Raw genomic sequence first — 21,888 nt, forward strand, 5'->3', positions numbered from 1 at the left:
CATGTTCCAACAGCCATTCTCAAGCTTTTCAATTTGCAAATCCACTTACAGACTTGCAGTTAATCCAAATTTGGATCTGAGGTGGAATTAATCTTCTGCTGGACTTCCAATGCCTTTGTAATTATTACAGGTCCAGCTGAGTAATAAAACTACTCTGGGAGCCTCTGTCTTAAGAGTTGCAGAACTTATGGTGAGTTGAAACACCTCTGCAGTAGGAGTTTTGCTGGAAATAAAGTTTATTTTTCTCCATTTCTTGAGATTAATCAAAGCAATTGTCCTTTGCTGTGTGTTTCACCTTCTCTTGCTCTCTGGCCTGGCAGTCTCTCAGGCTACTTGGGAGAATTATAGGAATGCTGTCAGGGTATGTAGAGAGGCCCATTTGGAATTAAGTCTGGCAAGGGATATTAAGGACAACAAGAAGGGGTTCTTCAAATATATCAGCAGCAAGAGGAGGACTAGGGAAAATGTGGGCCCACTCCTGAATGGGGTGGGGGCCCTCGTGACAAGGGATACAGAGAAGACAGAATTACTGAATGCCTTCTTTGCTTCAGTCTTCACTGCTGAGGATAGCCTTCAGGAATCCCAGAGCCTGGAGACAAGGGAGAAAGTCTGGAGAAGGGAAGAATTTCCCTTGGTTGAGGAGGATAGGATTAGAGATCTGGGCAAGCTTGATGTTTGCAAATCAGTGGGCCCAGATGGGAAGCACCCACGGGTACGGAGGGAGCTGGTGGATGTTGTTGCCAGGCTGCTCTCCATCATCTTTGAAAGGTCATGGAGAACAGGTGAGGTGCCTGGAAGAAGGCCAATGTCACTCCAATCTTCAGAATGGGCAAGAAGGAGAACCCAGGCAACTATAGGCTGGTGAGCCTCACCTCCACCCCTGGGAAGGTGATGGAACAGCTCCTTCTGGATGTCATCTCCAGGCCTATGGAGGAACAGAAGGTGATCAGGAGTAGTCAGCATGGATTCACCAAGGGGAGATCCTGCTTAACCAATCTGAGAGCCTTCTATGATGGAATGACTGGCTGGGTAGATGAGGGGAGAGCAGTGGACGTTGTGTCCCTGACTTCAAGGCTTTTGACACTGTCTCCCATAACATCCTTCTAGCTAAGCTCAGGAAGTGTGGGTTAGACGAGTGGACAGTGAGGTGGATTGAGAAGTGGCTGAAAGGCAGAACTCAGAGGGTTGTCATCGGTGGCACGGAGTCTAGTTGGAGGCCTGTGGCTAGGGGTATCCCCCAGGGCTCAGTCCTGGGTCCCATCCTGTTTGACTTCTTCGTCAATGACCTGGATGAGGGGTCAGAGTGCCTCCTCAGCAAGTTTGCTGATGCTACCAAGCTGGAAAGAGTGGCTGATCCACCTGAGGGCTGTGCTGCCATTCAGAGAGACCTGGACAGGCTGGAGAGTTGGTCAGAGAGGAACCTCCTGAGGTTCAACAGGGGCAAGTGCAGAGTCCTGCACCTAGGGAGGAAAAACCCTAGGCAGCAGTACAAGCTAGGGGTTGACCTTCTGGAGAGCAGCTCTGCAGAGAAGGACCTGGGAGTGCTGGTGGATGACAGGTTGACCATGAGGCAGCAATGTGCCCTTGTGACCAAGAAAGTCAATGATCTCCTCGTGTGCCTTAGGAGGACTGTTGCCAGCAGGTCGAGGGAGGTGATCCTGCCCCTCTACTCAGCCCTGGGGAGGTCACATCTCAAGTACTATGTCCAGTTCTGGGCTCCCCAGGACAAGAGAGACATGGAGCTACTGGAGAGAGTCCAGCGTAGGACTACGAGGATGATCAGAGGGCTGGAGCATCTGCCCTATGAGGAAAAGCTGAGAGAACTGGGCCTGTTTAGCCTGGGGAAGAGAAGACTGAGGGGGGATCTTATCAATGTGTACAAGTACCTGAAGGGAGGGTGTCAAGGGGATGGGGCTAAACTCTTTTCAGTTGTCCCATGCAACAGGACAAGAGGCAGTGGGCAAAAACTGAAGCACAGGAAGTTCTGCCTGAACGTGAGGAGGAATTTCTTCACTGTGAGAGTGGCAGAGCACTGGAGCAGGTTGCCCAGAGAGGTTGTGGAGTCTCCTTCTCTGGAGATCTTCAAGACCCGCCTGGATGCAACCTTGTCTAACATGCTCTAGGTGACCCTGCTGAGCAGGGAGGTTGGACTAGATGATCTCCTGAGGTCCCTTCCAACCTTACTGACTCTATGATTCTATGACAGAAGTCAAACAGGGATCTAAGCTAGCAGCTTCCACTGTAGAAATAGTTTCAGTGAATCTCTTCAGTGAAGGCAAAGATTTGTCTCCATCTCTTCCCTGAATGTCCTCTCCATCTGACCATGGACTGCTGAATCTAACTGATCCTTCATCTCTCTTTAGACCCTCCATCATGCTTCATTCACTTGATCATTCCCCACTTACTCTCTTCTTTTACTGTCTTTTACCTGAAATTTTCGCTCCTGTCTGTCATTATCCGAAGGCGGTGTTTGTACTTGTCAGTTAAACACTGCCAGGAGACATTCCTTGTGCTGGACTTTGACTGTCTGTTCTGTCCCATTGTCAATATAGATCCTGGTCCTGGTTTTGGGCTGAGATGACTGGCTTTCTCCCTGAGAGTTCAGGATCGAGTATAGCCAAGGTTCACTCTCAGTAGATGCCTCAGACGTGACCTAGGGGTTTTTGGAGGGTAGAACAGATCAATAGTGTAGAATGAGGCTGTGCTGAGCCAATTTCTCCTGTAATTGTCCATGGCATATTTAATTTACTTTCATCAACATTCAGGCCTGTTTGTACTAAAAGAACATGCAAAATAAATTATGCTTCATTCCAAAAATTGTTGTTAAAAACAATCAGATGCCTACAGTACTGCATTGTACAGGCTTAGCCAAGATTCTGCATGATTAGTTAGGTGTGTAGCCTCCTCTGATATCTCCGCTAGCTTGACTCCGTGTTGTCAGTACCTGTATAGCTAGATGTGTCTGCTTCTGTGTTTATATGTTCATGAAATTTCACCATAAATTACATTGAGATATTCTGAAAAGCAGAGGGATAAATGGATAGTTCCAACTGCAGAAAAAAAGCTAACACTGATGCCATCATGTTCTTAATTGCATACTTTTTACTAACGTTGTGGCTAAGACGATGAACAGAGTAGTGATGCTGTTTGCAGATGATATATAGCTGTTTAGCTATTAGCTATGGCCCAGCCCAAGTAAGATGGTGGGGAACTTCATAGGGCCCAGCGACATGAGGAGTGGACAAGACAGCATGCTCAGAGGTGAGACCAAAAGGCAGCAAATTAACTGAACTCACTCCTCAGTGCTGTAATCCTTCCCACTGGCTGTGGGGCTCAGTAAAGGTTAAGGACCTTAGGAAGTGCTCAGAGAGTGCTGATTCCAGAAGAACTATGTGTTCTTCCCTATCAACTGTGAGCCATGGACTGAGGGTGGAAACCATGGAAACTGAGGGAACCACTGCTAAAAATCAAAGCACCTCACAAAATTGTGAATGTGATGTGTGCCTCACTGCCTGCTAAGCAGGGCACCTTTGGTAAACTGGCTGAGTGTACCTCAATCTGTAATTTTAGTTAGGCAAAAACACATGGTAAAGATGAGGCAAAACTTTTCTGGTGCTTCTAGAGCTCTGGGATTGCCTCTCCCTGTGCCAAGATAGTCCCAGGCCAGCTTTTTGCTCAGAAATAGCTTGACCCTTGGTAGTAGTTTTGAAGTTGAACGTTTATGCTTTCGTATGTACTCAGATGTCTGAGTTCCCTTTGGTTGTATTCACATGATCGTAAGGCTGGCTGAGGAAGGATGGAGCTGAGCCATTGCCGAGTGCATGTGGCGTCTTCTCATGTGATGTAACCTTATACTGCCCTTGAGAGTAGGCATGGTCAAGGGAATAGACTCCCTACAATGCTCTTCCTGTCCTTTTTTATACTCCTCCACAACACAGTAAGTTTAGGGTATAGTGGCTCTCTCTGGACTGTCAAGTCTGGCTCTCAGGTTTACTGTAAAATCAGTTGTTATTTTCTGAGAGCATCTTGTAACAAACTGAGAGTTTATAAAACCAACTAATTGTTATTGCTGTGGGAGGTGATTTGTGAGAAGTCTGGAGGAAAGCCACTTTCAAGGAAGTGAAGGGTCTCCAGTTGCTATCAGCAAAGAGAATGCATTGTGGAGTGTGTGCTGGTTTATATGTGGTGCTATTTCTGATGGTTTCCATAGCAACACTTGCATCCTGTGATATATGTTCTGCCTTGTGAAGTACAAAAGCACAGAGAGACTTGGAAGTGAATTCCTGGACAAAACCTCTGGTTCTGCCATTTTCCTGCATATGCACCCTTAGCCAGCCATTCCCACAGACCCTCATCCCCTGGTACCCTGCTGTCTCTCACTCGTATGCCATAGTGCAAAGCGGCAAAATAACACAGGGCAAGAAACTATGGTAACCCTCAGTGTGCCTGGAAATATATTTTGGCTTTCTTTTTTACCCTCCTTTCAGCTCTTTGATTTTATCAGAGTATAGCCCCCCTCACCCCTGTATGGATCTGACCACTTTATCTTTCTGTTCATAAAATAGGTAGCATACCTGTGAATTTGAAATAGTTGTATATGTCTGCCCACAGCCTGGACTAAGACAGGAGCTGTGAAAAAAAGCAGAGGTGCTAGGGAATTGTCTTCTACCACCTGCTTGTATGTCTATCTAGATGCCCTTATCTGACAGCTCTTTCACAGATTTCAAAATCTGGCTAAGAAAACTATTATAAAGCAATGAACTATCTTCTTCTGTGCCAGGTAAGTGCATCTTTCTGGGGGGTCTCATGGAGTGAAGAGGATGTACAACTGGTGCAACATAAACTCTACAGTAGGTTTAGGGAGAGAGTTTTGGGAGTGTATGAAGCGTATGACCTCATGTCATATGAAGGTGAACAGAGCTTGATTCTTCTACCCCCTTCTCACATAGAAGAACTAAAGGCATTATTCCATGAGCTCAGCAGCAGGTAGGCTTAAAAGAAGTAAAAGGAGGCGGTTGTTCAATTGACACGTAGCTCAGATGTGATTTGTGTTGATGTAGTATTGTCTGTGTTATGTTGTTATTGATAATTGACATAACATTCAATTATTGTGACCACATATGTTGTCATTAGTTTGTTCTGTCAAGCTGTGTTATCTGACTGCTGAGAGTTAATTTGCAGAGCTTTCTTCAAACCAATGAGTACTCTTCACAGCAGCTCAGTCCTTTTAAAAGAAAAAGTACCTTGTTTGAGCCTCATGCTTGTTTATGTCTTTTTTTTTGCAGATGTGTCTTAGTGTCAACCTGTGCTTTGCTGCATATATTCTTATTTTCCTTCCCTTCTCTCACAAAAGAATAATATATAAATGCACTTGATTGTCATTAGAAATATTCCCTGAGTTGACTGTTAGAAGGCAGTGATACTGACAAACAGTGAACGTTGATGTCGTATCAGCACAAATTAAAGCAATTATTTTTCAGCCATCTAAAACTGCAAAAGCAGATATAGGAAGAAAATACCAGTTAAAGATGAAATTGTCATAAGGTCAGGTACACAGTCTATGATTAAACTGATATTTAATGCACCATTTTTCTTTTGCTATTCTGTTGAGATGTCCCCCTAAACTATTAAATCTCTGTGGCTATTTGAAACACTTAGGTTATATGTTTCTGTCCACTCATGTTTTATTATCAGACTAGTGCTTTCTGAGTGAGTTGATTGCATGCACCTTGGGGATTATCTTGTCTCTTGAAATCCTGAATGCATCACGCAAGCACTGGTGCATTAACAGTCAGTTATAATTGCATTCTGTCTGTTGTTCTGCCCATAGTTAGAGTTCACAACAGAATGACTCTTCCTACTTCCCCCCAGAACATGATCCCTTTATAACATGATTCTTTTGTTCAGGCATCCTCCTGCTCATCTACTCCCCGACACACACCCCAGTCTCCATTTAGTATAAGCATGTCCCAAATCCTTTCAGGAAAGGAGACTGAGTTTATGAAGTTCTAAACAAGAAATATTGTCCCCGTTCATGTGAATCAGATCTGAGGCAACATGGCTGCAAGGTGTCCATGGCCTCCCCCAACATTTACTCTCTTTTCTCATGTTTCTGAAACAGCTTTCCCCTCATAGACTGATGCTTGACCTTGCGCAGGAATCCCCTAGCAATTTATTTGATCTTGGGCAAAAAGCTAGAATGTGTGCATAAGAGGGCCAAATTGAAGTTACCAAGCTGCAGAGAAGATGATACTTATGTCTGAAATATGGAGGTCTTAGGAAAAGAGGCACAGGTGCTTTTCCTGAGTTCTTGGTGCACTTCGTAACTCATTCCATAGAAGGAAAAAAAAAAAAAAGATAAGTGCACATATTTAAAATGCGTTAGTCTTGAAAATGCAGCTGCACACTTGGTCTGTTATTTCCTGATGTTCCTGAAACCAGTGAGAGCAATATATCTCTCTTATTAGGATGTTTCTGAAAGCAGCACTGAATGGGGAACCTTAACACCTATGTGATGCAGTCATCACAACCTCCTTTTCTAGGCAAAGAGGAGAGATGGACACTTTCAAGGAGTGACTTTACCGATCTGTTGCAGACATCATCTTTGCCCCATCTTCTCCATGACTCTCAGGAGAGATGGGATGACTAGTTCAGCTGCAAACATCTGTGCTCAGACATACCTATTTGGTCTGATGGATTCCACACCGTCCTTTATGCTTGTTGGGATATAAAAACCTTTGAAAATTAATACAGATCCTGAGACATGAAGCAATTGTTAGGCAACAGAGTTATACCAAATTTTTGCCAATATAACCAATAACAGACTTTTGCTTTGCGATACTCAAGAAGGAAATTACTCTCAGGTAAGCCTGCCCAGTAGTTGAGCAGTCTGTAGAGACCGGATGGCTGTAGCTGTGGAGCCAGGAGTCAAGTCTACATACATTACAGTCACTCTCAGGAGTCAGCATTCACCATGGTAACTACATACCTAACGAGGGCGGAAAAAGTGTGGTTGAAATATCAGATGTAAATGCTGATCTATAACAAGATCCTATACAAAAGAGAGAGGTGACACTGCACTCAGGACTTTGTAAGGATATGGTGAGTGTGGAAGGACAGTCTCTAGTGCGTAGAAGGGCACTGTTTCTAGATGTAACTGAGTTCTCAGTGTCTTCTCTGAGGTACTCCAGCACCCCTGGAGGCACCACTCTCTAATCCTTCCTACCTCATGTGCCATTTCTGAATGCTGACCCATCCCTCCACTGTTTACAAATATTTATTTTAGTCTCTCAAAGCAGAAGTCACTCTGGCCCAATTTCTGCCTACACTAGCTCATCCGTTCCTTTTCTGAAGCCATTCATCTTCTCCAGTCCTGGCTGTGACCTCTTCCGTAGTTCACAAGAGATACTCAAAACCTCAAAACCTCAAAAAAAAAAAAAAAAAAAAAAAAAAAAAAAAAGACAACAAAAAAAACCCTTCCATAAAAGCTAAAAAATCAAAAAAGAAACTCCTCCATAAAAGCTAGAAGAGCAGTTTCTGTGTTCTTATAAAGCAACTCACTTGACATTCCTGTATGACACAAGTCCATAAAAACACTGTACTGAGGCAGACCAAAAAGCACACTACATAGTTATGGAGTGGCATCAAAAAGTTTCAAGTTTTATTCTCTGTTCCTTTGCTGACATCTGATTGCTTTAACCTTGCTAAGCATTGAATTGAGTTGTTTGCGGAGAATAACCATAAGGGCTCCAAAATCTCTTCCATGAGTGGTAATAGCTAATTTTGTACCCATCGTTGTTTGTGTATATAGCTAGGATTACTTATCTGTGTGCATTACTTTGCTTCTATCAACACTGAATTTCTTCTATCATTTCCTAGCTAGTCACCTAGAATGATGGGATACTTCTGCAGCTCTTTACCATCAGGTTTTATTTTTACTTCCTGGAATTACTTTGTATTAAGAGTAATTTTGTCAGCCCTCTAATCATTTGCTTTTTCAAGTGATTTTAGAATATGATGAACAGCTCAAGCTCTAATAATAGCTTTCTATCCTCTGTTTCCTCTCTTTTAACCAGTTGTTAGCCTGTGAGACTTTCCCTCTTACCTGCTATAGTTTAGGTTAAGTTTTCAGGACAGAACTTGTCTAAGCATTTCACAAATTGAAGTCCACAGCATGAAAAGCATTACCCTTGTCCGTGTCCTCACTGACTCTGTGTAAAACTCCAGCAGACTTGTAAGGCAAGATTTCCCTTGGCTAAAGCAACTTTCCTTGAATAAAGCCATGCTGGTTCCTTTCCATTTTATCAAATATTTACTTAGAAATATTACCATCTGAAAGTTAAACATCTCATTCTGAGTAAGCGCCAAACACTGAGAAACACTGGCCCTATGGAGGCAATTCCACATTACAGTGTTTTGCCTAAAATAGGTCTGGTGAGCTGCCTTCTGGAGATGCCTGTTCCTTTCCAATAACTGTAAAGGGAGTTTATAGTGCCAAACTCGGATTTGGACATCCACCTGTTAACAACCCAAACTGGAGCGAGAATGTTAGATTCTCAGTTTACTCCAGTTCACACTGTTTGTTAATTCAGTTGCTTGTTGCAGTTTCCACTAGTTTGCCTACTACATATCAAGGAGTAATTCAGTACTTCCACATCTGAGTTTCCTTAGGGTAGATACAATCTGGTAGGTTTATCCTTGGAGAGATTCAAAACCTGATTGGACCCGGTCCTGAGCAACCTACTCCAAGTGACCTGGCTTGAGTAAGGTGGTTGAACTAGGTGGTCTGCCAAACTGCCTCCAACCTCAGCAATGTGGTTGTGAATCTGTCCTTGTAAAAAGAGCTGTACTGTCAGACCCTTCCCAAGCTCTGCAATGAATATCCATGCAAACAGTGAAGTGCATTGTTGTGGCCTTCCTTTACTTGGGCACGCACCGTACATATTGATCATCTTTTAGTTTTATAGGCTCTCTGGTATGTTTCTGGCTTCTGGAATAGCTTTTATTATTAGTTTTTATGGTCTTTAAAAGATTATTTCTTAAAATCTTTTTTGGTGTTACCATGCTTGGATTTTATACTGTTTTCTATTTTTCTCATTTGGATACAGTTTCCACTTTTTGAAGAATGCTATTTTACTCCTAATAGTCTCAATTAGTCTACTATTTAACTACAAGAGTGCCTTTCTGGACCTTTTCATAGGTGATATGCATTTATTCTAAGCCTCTAATATGATTTCTTTATGTAATTTCCTTGCCACCTGCAAGCAGTTTATCTTTTTAGTGTCTCCTTTTAATTTAAGTTTAGCAAATTCCTTGTCCTGTCTTTGAATGGATAAATAACCTTCCAGAGTGCCTGTTAACACAGCCAGCTTGGATTACACAATTTTTAAATCAGTGTTGTTTAGCCCATGAATCCCTGTTGTGTGTTACCTGCTCTGTTTCTAAACTAAGAAAAGCTATCTTCTTGCCCAGCAACTACAACACTATATTGACTCTAGGTGAGAAATTGAGGCATGTCTTCCAATATTTCACCGTATCTGTGTAATTCTGACAGACATGTCTAATTAGTTGCATGAATAAGCAAGTATTTTATGTTAAAGAGTCTTTGTAAAACTACCTGCTTGACTTTTTTCCTCACTATTTATCATTACTGATATTGAGGGTCCTCACCATTATTCTATTAAAAATGAACAAACATTTTCACTTGAGCTTACCAAATCTAGGCAAATAATATCATCAGCTATACATTACTGTAACAAACAGGAGATTGTTAGACCCAAGAACACATACAATTCAAGAGCTACTTCCTTAGTTTCTGGTTATTTATCTTGATTATTTTGAATTTTTGATTTGAATAGCCCAGTGTATTTGGGGCTGTGAGTTACAGAGAAGGACTATTGGGAGAAGTATCAGTTTCTTTAGGATTGATGGTGCCATTTGTTTATTTGTGTGATGGATTTGCCTAATGCAGGTGTAAATAAGGGTAACTGATAAAGCATTGTCCTCTTTGTCCCTACCAGAACATCCACTTGGTGGCCAAATGGCTGAGTTCCCTGGAGAAAAAGCTTGAACAGCACAGTGAGGGCAGCCACCCAAATCTCCGCATTTTCATCAGTGCAGAGCCTGCACCCTCACCTGACAGCCACATCATTCCCCAGGGCATCCTGGAGAACTCCATCAAAATCACCAATGAGGCCCCAACTGGGATGCACGCCAACCTGCACAAAGCCCTTGACAACTTCAACCAGGTATGAACTCTAGTGGGGTCCATTGCTAACATTACTGGACAGGCTGACAGACTGTCTTGGGGGCCACTGGATCCATGTATGCAGTGTGATGTGTATGGATGATGACACTACCAAGGAGTTAATGTATGAATCATATAGCGTCCAGCTCCATCAACCCTTCATTTCTTCTCCAGGAGCTGGGCCCAGCCTTCTTTCCTCCTTCCAGGCTCTAACACTGCTAAGTGAGGACTCAGGTAATCCTGAACGGTTTCATTCCTCCAGGATGTCACAGGATACCTGACCTGTGACTGGTCTAAGGCTTTACTCTTCAATTTATGATCATTAGAAAGGGTAATTTTGTTAAGGAATCAAACTTCTGAATGCAGCATTTGGGAGACTTTTAGCACGTTTTGACTTGATTTCTGTGTCTGTGTCACTGCTTTTTGGGTTGGACACTGTCATATTACATCTAACAGCCAAAGATATGGAGACCAGAGCAGGGTTAAGGCTTGCCTTCTTGCCTATTTAACTGGGATCTGGTATTCAGACCTGTTTCCAAGATATGGGCAGATCGCTTTTCAGAGGAGAACAGTGGGACATTGTGTTGTTGGCCCAAAGGCCTATTAGCTCAAAACCTTGCTGAGATCAGAAGAATTGTGAATTAGAGCAGAAATCTCGCTGCAGGGAGGATTTGTTTTACCAGATGGGGATAAAATAGGCCATCTAGAGTGTTGCTGGCCCACAAGAATAGCTAATGGTAGGTTGCTTGTTGCTCTTATTACGTGGTATCCTGCAGTTATCACATACATATACTCACATTATATTGACTGCTGTTACTGCTCTTGGATGCTGGAACTGCAGCGTAACTCTCCTGTGCAGGGGGCATGAAAGAATAGCGTGTGGAAATGACTGACAAATGTTCTTTTCTTGGTAGTCGCAAAGGATGGGTGTGGAGCAATGTTAGATTCATTATAACTCTATTATTAAGTAGAAACTGCATGAGTGATGAAACTAGCCCACCTTGTGAGCTCACTTAGTTACTCTGTCTGGTCACTGCAGGACAGGAGACTTCTAAGAACAGCAAAGAATATATGAAGATGTACTGGCGGCTCACTAGAGAACAGTCTGCTTTGCCTGAGTGCTGGAGCCTGTCGTATCTTACTGCTGAAGGCTGCTATGCTTCTGCCAATCCTTTTTCTTTCTTTTTTTTTTTCTTTTTTTTTTCTTTCCTTTTTTTTCCAGATGAGATAAAAGACTAAGGGCTAACCACTCACATTTAAGATGATACCTTTCTTAGAGACACAGACCATTGCATTCTGCTGCCCTGAATCCCCATTACCTTTACTCACACATCCTGCACTGCCATTACCTTGGCATGCTGAGCTCTTGCAGCAGGACTCTAGCTGTTGAATGTGTAGCAGCCAGAAAGGCCTGAGGGTATTCTTACACCTTGGACTCTTTGTATTACTAGAGTGGCAATAACTAATGTCTCCATTCTGCTGGAGACTGAGTACTGGGAACACAGGGGCTGAAGTAGCTCAGCTGGGAGAGCTTTAGACTGAAGATCTAGAAGTCCCTGATTCAAGCCTGGGCTTCAGCAAGGGGGGTCCTTCTTGCCTTCTCTGGAGATATTCAAAGCCTGCCTGGGTGCAACCCTGTCTAACATGCTCTAGATGACCCTGCTTGAGCAGAAGGGGTGGACTAGATGATCTCCAGGAGTCCCTTCCAACCTTGCGGATTCTATGGTGATTCACAGGACACATTTTGCAGGATTCCTCATTCTTTTCTCTCCATGCAGCCTGTTGTTACTTGGGACCACACTTACCTAACCACAGCATGTAGTGGACCTCAGGCACAAGTGCAAGGGGCAGAGAAACTGGGACAGTTCACAACTATTTTCACATTCCGAGACCTGGGTTCTGAGGAAATCTTGAGTGTATGAGCTAACATCTCTGAAGAGGTGCAGCTAAGAGGTACAACACAATGATTAAGGCAAATACTCAGAGATCATTCCATTTTTATCTACTGTCATTCATCATCTTGAATTCCACAAAAAGTCCTGGAGAGCAAGGGAGGGGAAAACCTTCACCAAAAGTAACATTTTCATCCTTCCTCTGCTCATTTCAATCAGATAGTAATTAGCATTTTCTGAATTGTCAGAGTATTATAAAATGTCTCTTATCACAAATCCTGGAGCGAGTGGGTGGGGCCCCTTTACACCTCATTTCCCCACTTTGTACAGACTGGATGTTCAAATTTAGCTTTCAGCTGAAAGTCACAAAGAAGGCCTGTTATTGTGTGTGGGGAATATTGTTCTGCTTTGTAGCTAAAGAAAAAAGCACAATTAAATAGAGAGGCCAAATGAGACTGAGCTGGATTCTCACTCAGTTTTTATTCAGGCAAACTCCCTTGAAGTCCAGGGATTTTTTTTTTTCTGAAATGAAAGATGAGCTCAGCACATATTTGAACCTGTTCTTTCAATAAGGTACTAAGTCAGGTTGCTGATAACAAAGGGATTTTAGAGACCTGTCTGATCAAGGGAAATCAGGGCCTGGATTATTCTTGATCATCTTACACTGTTTGCCTTGTCTTGCATGCTATACAGTATGGAGATCCCCCCTTTTCAGCAAAGACATTGAGCTGTGCTACACTTTCCAGCTCATTAGAGGTCTAATATAGTGGACTCTCTTAATTGAAAGTAATGAAAGGAAGTCACACGAGCCCTTTGTAGCCTTTGTTGCATCGGCTGGCATATCTGCACTCTCCTTGCTTGGGCTCTTGCTCAGTCAGCCATACAAGTCAGGGCCACCGTGTCCTGCACATACGGTTCCCAAGGAGGGTTTGCAGTGAAATAGGTGGAAGTACAGCTGAGACTTTCCCAGAAAGTTAATCTCGCAGTTCTGGGGAGACTTGGAGAACTTTCAGACAGATTCTTTGCAGTGTACATGCCTGGATCTGAGGTGCTAGCATGGAAGCCCGCTCTACAGATGTGGATGCTCCCTTCCAAGTGGTACTGTTGGCCACGGGCAATCACATCATGTGGTTCTAGCCATGGGGCAGGGGATCTGCTGCTCAGCCATGTGTCCCTCTTGCCATCTCAGAATTAGGGCCAAAGCTGGCTACGCCTCCTCCTTCTTCAGCCTCAGAAATCAAGTACCAGCTTTCTTTGTGAAAGCTGTGATTCAGCCTTATACCTTGCACATAGCTATAGCTCTTGATTACTTTTTCTGCTCTGTTCTCCCATAACAGTAATCCTCACACCACTGGAAACAGGCATGACTGCCTCAGCGCCTATTCTGTGCCCTACTGCTGTAACCATCTCTTGCAGTTTCTGAGCACCATCTGGGGTTCTTTGGAGACAAGTTGACTTTGTTCAGTTTCATTGATTAAATGACTCAGATTCCCGCCCCTCTACCTCCAACATCACGACTCTGCCTACTCATTTATAGATATTCAGACTTAAGAGTAGCCAGGAAGTTGCGAAATGAAGCACTGGTTGCTATGCTAGCTTTGAAGGGCTGATTTTTTTTTTTTTTTTTTCCTCACAAGTGTTTGATCTCTCCTCCTTGGATCTTTGACAGTTCCTCCTGTTCTTGCCTTAGCATACTAACTGGGTACCAGCCCCAAGAGGTTGTGCTATCAGTGAATATGCTGCTGCAGCACATAGGCTGACTTTGTGCAGACTGTAGTATTTCTGGGATAGCACTCTGCTTCTTCAGTTCTGCAACTCAAAGAAAGATGCTGCCCAGATGAAATCTTTTGTGTCCAGTGTACAGGCCTGATTCTTAATTCTTCCAGGCACGGTTCACCTCAGCAGGACCCCTGCCTAGGACCACTACCCCAGTCCCATTGCTGGTGCATGTTTTGGTCAGTGCTTCTCTCCATGCCCTTACTGTGTGATGCAGGGTGTGTACAGATTCACGTTTCCTTCTCCTCCTGGCTGTCAGCATATGTTCCTGGGCAAAGTCACTGTGAGAGGGAAGAATTCCACGCAGATGGAAAACTTTTAATTTGGGAACTGTGCATCAGAATTGGCAGATAAATTTGCAGTGCAACCCACAGACCTAGAAAACTAAAGAATATGTAGATTATGCAGAAATGAACAGATAGGGCAGTCAATTCACCACCCTCCAAAGTGATGTATATCTGCAAAGCCCTGAGAGGCCCAGAGACGGGGACAGTGCAATTACACAGCCTTGCCTTTCTATCTGTGTTTCAGGATACCCTGGAGATGTGCACCCGGGAGAATGAATTCAAGAGCATCCTGTTTGCTCTCTGCTATTTCCATGCTGTGGTGGCAGAAAGGCGCAAGTTTGGCCCCCAAGGCTGGAACCGCTCCTATCCCTTTAACACTGGAGACCTCACTATCTCTGTTAATGTGCTGTATAATTACCTAGAGGCCAACTCAAAGGTATGTGAACCAAACATAGTCTGTCTGTGGCTTTTACCTACCAGTGATAAACCAGCTTGTGCTGAAAGTTCTGGAAAGTTCCCTTAAAGGCCAGTTCCTCAGAATCTTTGGTTTTGTAACTTTGCAGTTTGGTATATCTTTGGGGTGAGGCGGGAAAACTTCAGCACCACTTGTATCTCTAGGAGTTTGCAAATCATACCAAATAGCATCTATGGTCTTTATGAAACACCTCACAGGTATGACAGAGGTCTTCGGTATAATGGAACTTAATAAGCCTGCATTTCAGTGGGAAACTACACAAAATCTATGCTGCAATCCAATTTTCCCTAGCTAGCATTTAACTACTACCTAATGTTTGTTTACTTAGAGAACTGAAATAGTGAAATGGAAACATTCAGTGAGCAGATCAGTACTTAGTACTATATAGCCTGTAATTCAATGATGACTGGTGGAGCTATGGCTGTCCAAACTCCTTCATGCCTTCTGGTTCATTCTTCAGGTTCCATATGATGATTTACGTTACCTCTTTGGTGAGATTATGTATGGAGGTCACATTACAGATGACTGGGACAGACGGCTTTGCAAAACCTACTTGGAAGAATTTATTAAGCCAGAAATGCTGGAGGGCGAACTCTTCCTTGCTCCAGGATTCCCCCTCCCAGGAAATATGGACTATAATGGTTATCATCAGGTAAGTGTTTTGTTTTCTGGCATTATTTATAAGCGTAACTATAATGTCTTCCGTAACTGCCCTATAATCTGTTTTAGCAGGTAGTGGATAGTATTGCAGTTTTCAACTCACCTCCTGTTATTTCCCACTATGTCCTTTTCTGTAGCTATTTCAGCATTCCCTTGTATGAACCAAATTTAATGGTAATTTGCTACTTCATCATGAGCTCATTCTGTTCATGCATGAATAGAACAACTGTATTGGTTCTTGAGACTTGAGCAGGTCTCTATAGAAAATTACATCCACATACTCTTTACTAAAATGGGCCTTTCAAGCTTCTTTTATCATCAGCTTCACTGAGAAACACTGAAGGATTGTGTTGATCTACTTACTGATCTCATCTGTTCTGTGTAAACAAATGCAGCAGCAGAGAAATGCATATTAGGTTGTTTTTGTTCATAAAACCTAACTGCAGGAAGCAAAATTCCCATAAGAGATTTCAGAATATTGATGCTGAAGTGCACAGCAGATAATTTCTAGAAAAGGACCAGGCCTGAGATCTGTAGCCAAACCAAACATTAACAATTACCAATTTTTTGCTGTAGGAGTTGAGGCAATTCTTATTTCTATAAACAACTGTATATTTCTTTCTCCTGACAGTTTACTGGTGTGTCAGCCATGAGCAAAGTTATATCAAGCTGGGCTAACTTTCTTGGGTGGATGATAATTCTAGTATCATGTACTCTGAGAACAGAGTGCCTTGGTCTTTGTATCTAATCTCATACCTGATTTTTTGGTACAGTACATAGATGATGCCTTGCCTCCTGAGTCTCCTTATCTGTATGGCCTCCATCCAAATGCTGAAATTGGATTCCTTACCCAGACCTCAGAGAAGCTCTTCCGCATCGTCTTGGAGATGCAGCCTCGGGACAGCAGCATAGGGGAAGGAGGAGGGGTGACCAGGGAAGAAACGGTGAGAGTGGTAGTGGGAGGAGCTGCTAAATTGTGATAACTGTTGCATGAGTAAGCAATTCTGTCTAATTCAGATTTATCTCACAACCATTTATTATAACATGTTCTGCCTTTTCCTGGTGCAAACGAAGTGTCTGGAACAGCTAGCCTCATATTATGCAGGACATCAACATGGTGGAATGTAATTGGATGATTGTCACTAATAGGACAGTGGCTTTTAATTACCCCCTGAACTACAGTGCCTTCATTATCATCCCATGAAGACATTGCAAATAAACCTTATGTGGCCTTCACTGTCTCTGAGCTAGAAGTGCTTATGCACATCATGACTGGCATACCAATAGATTCCCAGATCTGCCAGGCATAACGTGCCACCCAGAACTCACTACACCACTTACCACTGCTGCCAAGTCCACTAGGTCCAACCCTAGCCCTCAAGCTCCCCAGGGGCCTTGTAATTCCTTATTTCCAGCTGAACTTACTCATTATGCTTATGTATCAGACTGATCTCAGCCCTTCCTCTCAAAACTCACAGCTCATTAAAATCTAGCCCAAGCATTCCTAACAGGTTTGGAAACCAGCCAGTGCTCATTCAGTTTTCGAGTTCTGCAAGCTTAAGATCCCAGCTTGGTTTCTGGAACTTTGCCAATAGGTAAATGACTAATGGAAAGCTTATATGAAGGCTGTGGTTTCGCGCATGCTTATCATGATGCTGGGTAGCTTACTACCTTCACCTGAAGGACACTCAAAAATGCTGGTTGTATTCAATTTTCAGCCCATAATGGAATACAAGGGGAGGGAAATGATCTAGAGGAAGCAAAGACAAAGGAAATGTTCAGAGATACCAGATGTGAACACCTCTTAGACCTTGTGCTGTTTAAATGCAATTGAACTGTCTGGCCCGTGATGCAAAATTATCAATGAGTGATCGAGCAGTTAAATTGTGGGACATGGCTACCCTATAAACTCCTGCAGGGCAGGCATATCTGAATGAGGGGACTCTCACAGGAGCACAGAGCACACTCTGACAGTCCTTGTGGGCTTCTTGACCTGTGTAAGAAGATAAGCTGCCTGGAAGAGACCTGGGTGTCTCCCCACTGTGTTATGTTGTGATTTGGGAGATGTTCCCATAGCCTATTATTTTCTAGTGGTGGTCTCTCACATTATTGAAGCTGTTACTGGCACTGACCATAGCCTTTTCCTCTCAGTCCTTGCAAGAGAATGATTGAATTGTTGTCTCTTAGCTCCTCCATTTGAGAATTTCCAGTCCCCTGTTTTGTTGGAGCAGTTTTAGAGACCTTGCAGGGAAACTGTGAAACAGTCATTTTCCTCAGGCTCTGACAAGTCCAGTTACTCCCACAGCTTTCTGAGGCCACATTACAGAAAATGAAACATAATTATCGTGAAAAAAAAACAGAACAGAAGAGTTTTACAGGGAGGATTTCAAATTATAGGATATTTCTATACTGCACTTGAGGTGTAGCTCAAGAGCTCTTCCAACCTAGCTTTAACTTTAGCTAGATAGCTCAGGTGTAATAACAACCAAATATTGTCATAAGGTCTGATACATGTACACGGAGAGTTTGGAACAGCTACAGTGGAAGGAAATCAGCATACAGAATCCAAAATACAAATTTTGGTGGGCACAGTAAGGAAATTATACAGTACTCTCTCTACCACTGATTGGCAGCTATCATTAACACCTGTACTCCAAATTTTGCACATTGTATTTCAGAATTATAATTCTGCTTAATGAATTCCAGAAAAATCCTCAAGAAGTAGAAGTCTGGCTTATATTTCAGTGCAAAGGTAAAGAAAAGGAGAATGTAAGAGATTTCTCTACCAAGCTGCCTAATCGTTACCTTAAGTCATTGTACCTGAGAAGTAAGGTTAGTGCCGCCAAGATTAAGGGCTCCACGTCCCATTGTAAACCAGAAATGTTTTTCTCTGTTGTGTTTACTTTTAAATATTAGAAACATCCTGTTGCTTTGAAGTTTTCCTTGCTTAATATTTACAGATTTAAGACTGTTTCCAAACCAAGCTGTGATAAAGACATGAAAATAACTTTTCATTATGTTTTTTTTTCTATTCAAATTCAAATTCATCTTAAAATTAAATTTTATGTAGTCACCTCACTTAATAGATATGGCAAAGAAAAATGGATCATAAGCTCAGTTGTCCTGGCTGAGGTGTCCCAGCTGAGTTTATAGCCCTATCAGTCTTCTTACATTGAACCTGACCTTAGCAGAAGTAAGAATGCAAACTTGAGACCCAAGAAGAATGGAGGCTGCTGCATGTCATGCTGACATTTTTAAACTATCATTTTGAAAGCTTCTCATCTGATATTAACTTCTGTAAGCATTTGAATTTTAATAGGATGGGGCAAGCTCTTTGAAAGGTGCCATGCCCAGTGCAGCAAACGCTGATTGTTTTTGGAGACAGTAACTGGCAGATGGAGTTCTCTTCCCATGTTCAGACAGCTGTCAATTGAGAAAACCCCTTGGGTCATTCACTAACATCCCTCTCTCTTTTCCCTTTGGCAAACAGGTGAAAGCTCTTCTGGATGAGATGTTAGAGAAACTGATGGATGAGTTTAACATTGCAGAACTGATGGCAAAGGTGGAGGAGAGGACGCCGTACATTGTGGTTGCCTTCCAGGAATGTGAACGCATGAACATCCTCACCAATGAAATAAAGCGCTCTCTCAAAGAACTGGATCTGGGGTTGAAGGTAAGTGCATTGTAGGCTTGCAACTGCAGTGCCTATGTAATTCAATGTAATGAATGAAATGGTGCTCAGGGAATAACAAGGATCACAGTCTGTACTCAACACTGCTGCAAAACAAGCTTGACTTTGTGGGGAAGGATTCATCAATGGATTTCAAATAGCATGTTGTCCCCAGGCCATAAATCCAGGCACTGCAAGACTTAAGGATACACATAATAATGACTGCTCTTGCAAAGAGAGATCAGGCACTTTTGTCTACGTGATATTGTAGCACAGCAACAATGGGACACTCAGAATTTGAGAAATAGCTATTCAAAATTTATGCAAAATATCTCACCTTTTCACAAAATGCCCGGTTAATGAGGGGAACTTGTAACAAAATGCCATTGAAGGCAAAAGTTTAGCAGGAATCAAAGGGAAGATTGGTCAAGGGTACAAGAATATGCAAAATATAACAGAAAAGGACTGAAAAACAAGAGTTTTGGAAGGGATAAAACTCCTCTTTCTACTGCGTATAAGTCAGTTTCTAGTGCAGAGGGTCAGGAGTAGACTTCACCTATTGAAATACAGTCCCATGATTGCTCTGCACCTAGTTCCTTTTCCATCCTGAGAAGAAGCTAGACACTGTTCCAGGCAGGTGAGGCTGTCTTTGACCATTGCTTATGGAGAATACCGAGGGGCTCTGGGGACAGCAAGACATACGAGATAGGATGCCAGTTTCTGGGTTCACGAGAGTGTGGAAGAGTCTGTCTTGGAGGCTGCATCTGCTGGTAGGTAAAGTCATTTGCCGAGTCCCCTCCCAGGCAAATGGTGGTACAAGGGGATATCAAAGGCTATGGAAGCAGCCCTTCATCATGAGTCTTGTGAAGGGCAGTCAAGCCACCTAGAAATGCATGTTGTTTGCCCATGACAGACAAAATGGAAACCTGCTATAATCTGAGAAACAGACTGTGGCTCTGTGCATATAAAACCCAGTCAGCTCTTACTTCTCTTTAGCTACAAAGTTTTTCAAGGAAAAGCAGGATTAGAGCAGCACTCTTCCTAGAAGGAAATAGGTATTTCATTTATCCTGCTTCAAGACACAGATGGCAGTAGCACGGAGGCTGTGTCCTGGGGCAAAGCTGCTCAGTTGCTTCGTTCCCAGCATCAGTTTCATTCGTGGCTACAGTCAGAGAGGAAGAGAAATGCAGCATGTCATGGGAGACCACTCTGAACCCTTTTAAGGCTTGATGTACCTCTTGCTAGACTGCTCATTAAGGGATAAACCAGCATAGATCAGACTCCAGGTCAGTGAGCACCTACCTAGGCAGCCCTCATACACCAAAGCAACCTCAGCATCTATAAAGACTTCATCATGGCCATGTGTTGTACATCCTTTGGAAGACCTAGATGTAGCAGAGAACTGCTGCCCAGAATTCATGAAAGCAAACCATGGCTTCAACACTGCCACAGATGCCTTCCCTGTGTCACTAAATTTGCTCTGTGACAATTCCATGATGAGAGGTAGCAAGTATAGACATCAATTCCTGTTCTGTTATTTCCTGAATGGCAGGCTGTCATTCCACTTAGCTAAAACTCTCAGCTGAAAAGCTTTCAAAAATACTTTGCAAAGAAAAACCATACTTGAAGGAACTGGAAATACTCTGTCCTGATCCTGTAAGGTAGAAAGGTCTTAGAGGTGAGCAAAGGATGACCTGTCTTCTGAATGACAGGTCCCAGCCCTCTCCTAAGGGCTCCTTTGAAGAGGGATCTTCAAAGGACGTATCTACAGAGTGCACACAGAGTTGCTGGAGCTGGCTCTGGGTTTTAGATAGCTGCAGTTCTGCAGGGATAGAACTAGGCCGCTTCCAAATCCCCGCAGCTTTGTGCTGTGCGTTGTAAGGTCAGCAGCTTAGATCAGTGCTAGCTTAGGCATTTCTGCATTGCATTCATAGCTGATGCTTGTTGTCTTGATTAAAGAGACAGACATATCATATATGTTTAGTAGTGGCACAGTATAAATAATCTGTTTTAAAATAGGCTGATATTTATGTAGTCAGTTATTATAAGCAGATTTCCTTTATTTTCTAGCATGAGGCAGTGGAATTGAAAATTCTATTTCCCAAGAAAAGTAGAAAGAAGTAATTTAATGTTTCAGTCTTGGAGTACCAAACACGATATTATTGTAACTGGGACAATATGTAATAATTAGATTTAATATGGAGAAATGTAGGCTGTTAAATATTGGTAGGGAGAATGTGTGGAAGTATGGGCCTAAATAAAACATAGGTGGAATCCTGCACAGAAATCAGGCAATAAGAGAGGATGCAAAGTCTCCCTAGACCCTATCACATATCATGACAGGGAAGTGAGAAACATAGATGGCACCTGCAGGAAATGACTGTATAGATTTCTCCCAACAGTCTCAGTACCTATGGCAGGATTCAGAGACACCACGGGGACAGGGCATGAAACTTGTTTCGCAAAGATCAAATGATTGGCAGGACCTATCTGTGTTAGCATTTCTTCACCTCATGTATGCTGAGGAGACAAGTTTGAAGGGTCTGAGACACCACCAGTGGGCAGTTGTTCTGTGCCTGCATGCATAAGTTGCATATGGGTCCTTGCAGAGCTAAGTTGTGTGTCTTGCATGACCTATTCTGCTACTCAGCTCCACTTCATGGGCCCTTCCCATGCCTTGGATATCTTGAAATGGCCAGGGACGCTTGGCCCTGCAGTTGGCTCTGTCTTTAGGCAGTGCTGCCATCCTGACTTGACAGCTACATCTTACACTTGATTTGGGAGAGAAATCACTCTTTAGTTGTTCCTCCTGAGCAGCTCCTATGAGAGCCGTTAATACATATTAATCTCCTGGACTGAGGATCTATACAGACAGCACTCAG

The 21,888-nt window shown here is 43.0% G+C and overlaps 1 protein-coding gene across 1 annotated transcript in view; it reads left to right on the top strand.

Moving 5' to 3' along the window:
* Positions 1 to 21,888, top strand: part of DNAH9 (dynein axonemal heavy chain 9) — a 213,611-nt gene that overhangs the window by 178,644 nt on the left and 13,079 nt on the right. The window contains exons 63-67 of the mRNA XM_062592116.1: positions 10,020 to 10,247; positions 14,446 to 14,637; positions 15,137 to 15,328; positions 16,110 to 16,280; positions 18,827 to 19,009. Of these exons, the coding sequence (XP_062448100.1) occupies positions 10,020 to 10,247; positions 14,446 to 14,637; positions 15,137 to 15,328; positions 16,110 to 16,280; positions 18,827 to 19,009 (966 nt within the window). The remainder of the gene's footprint in view (positions 1 to 10,019; positions 10,248 to 14,445; positions 14,638 to 15,136; positions 15,329 to 16,109; positions 16,281 to 18,826; positions 19,010 to 21,888) is intronic.

The sequence above is a fragment of the Rhea pennata genome, chromosome 19 (genome assembly GCF_028389875.1).
Source record: "Rhea pennata isolate bPtePen1 chromosome 19, bPtePen1.pri, whole genome shotgun sequence".
Lineage (NCBI taxonomy): Eukaryota > Metazoa > Chordata > Aves > Rheiformes > Rheidae > Rhea > Rhea pennata.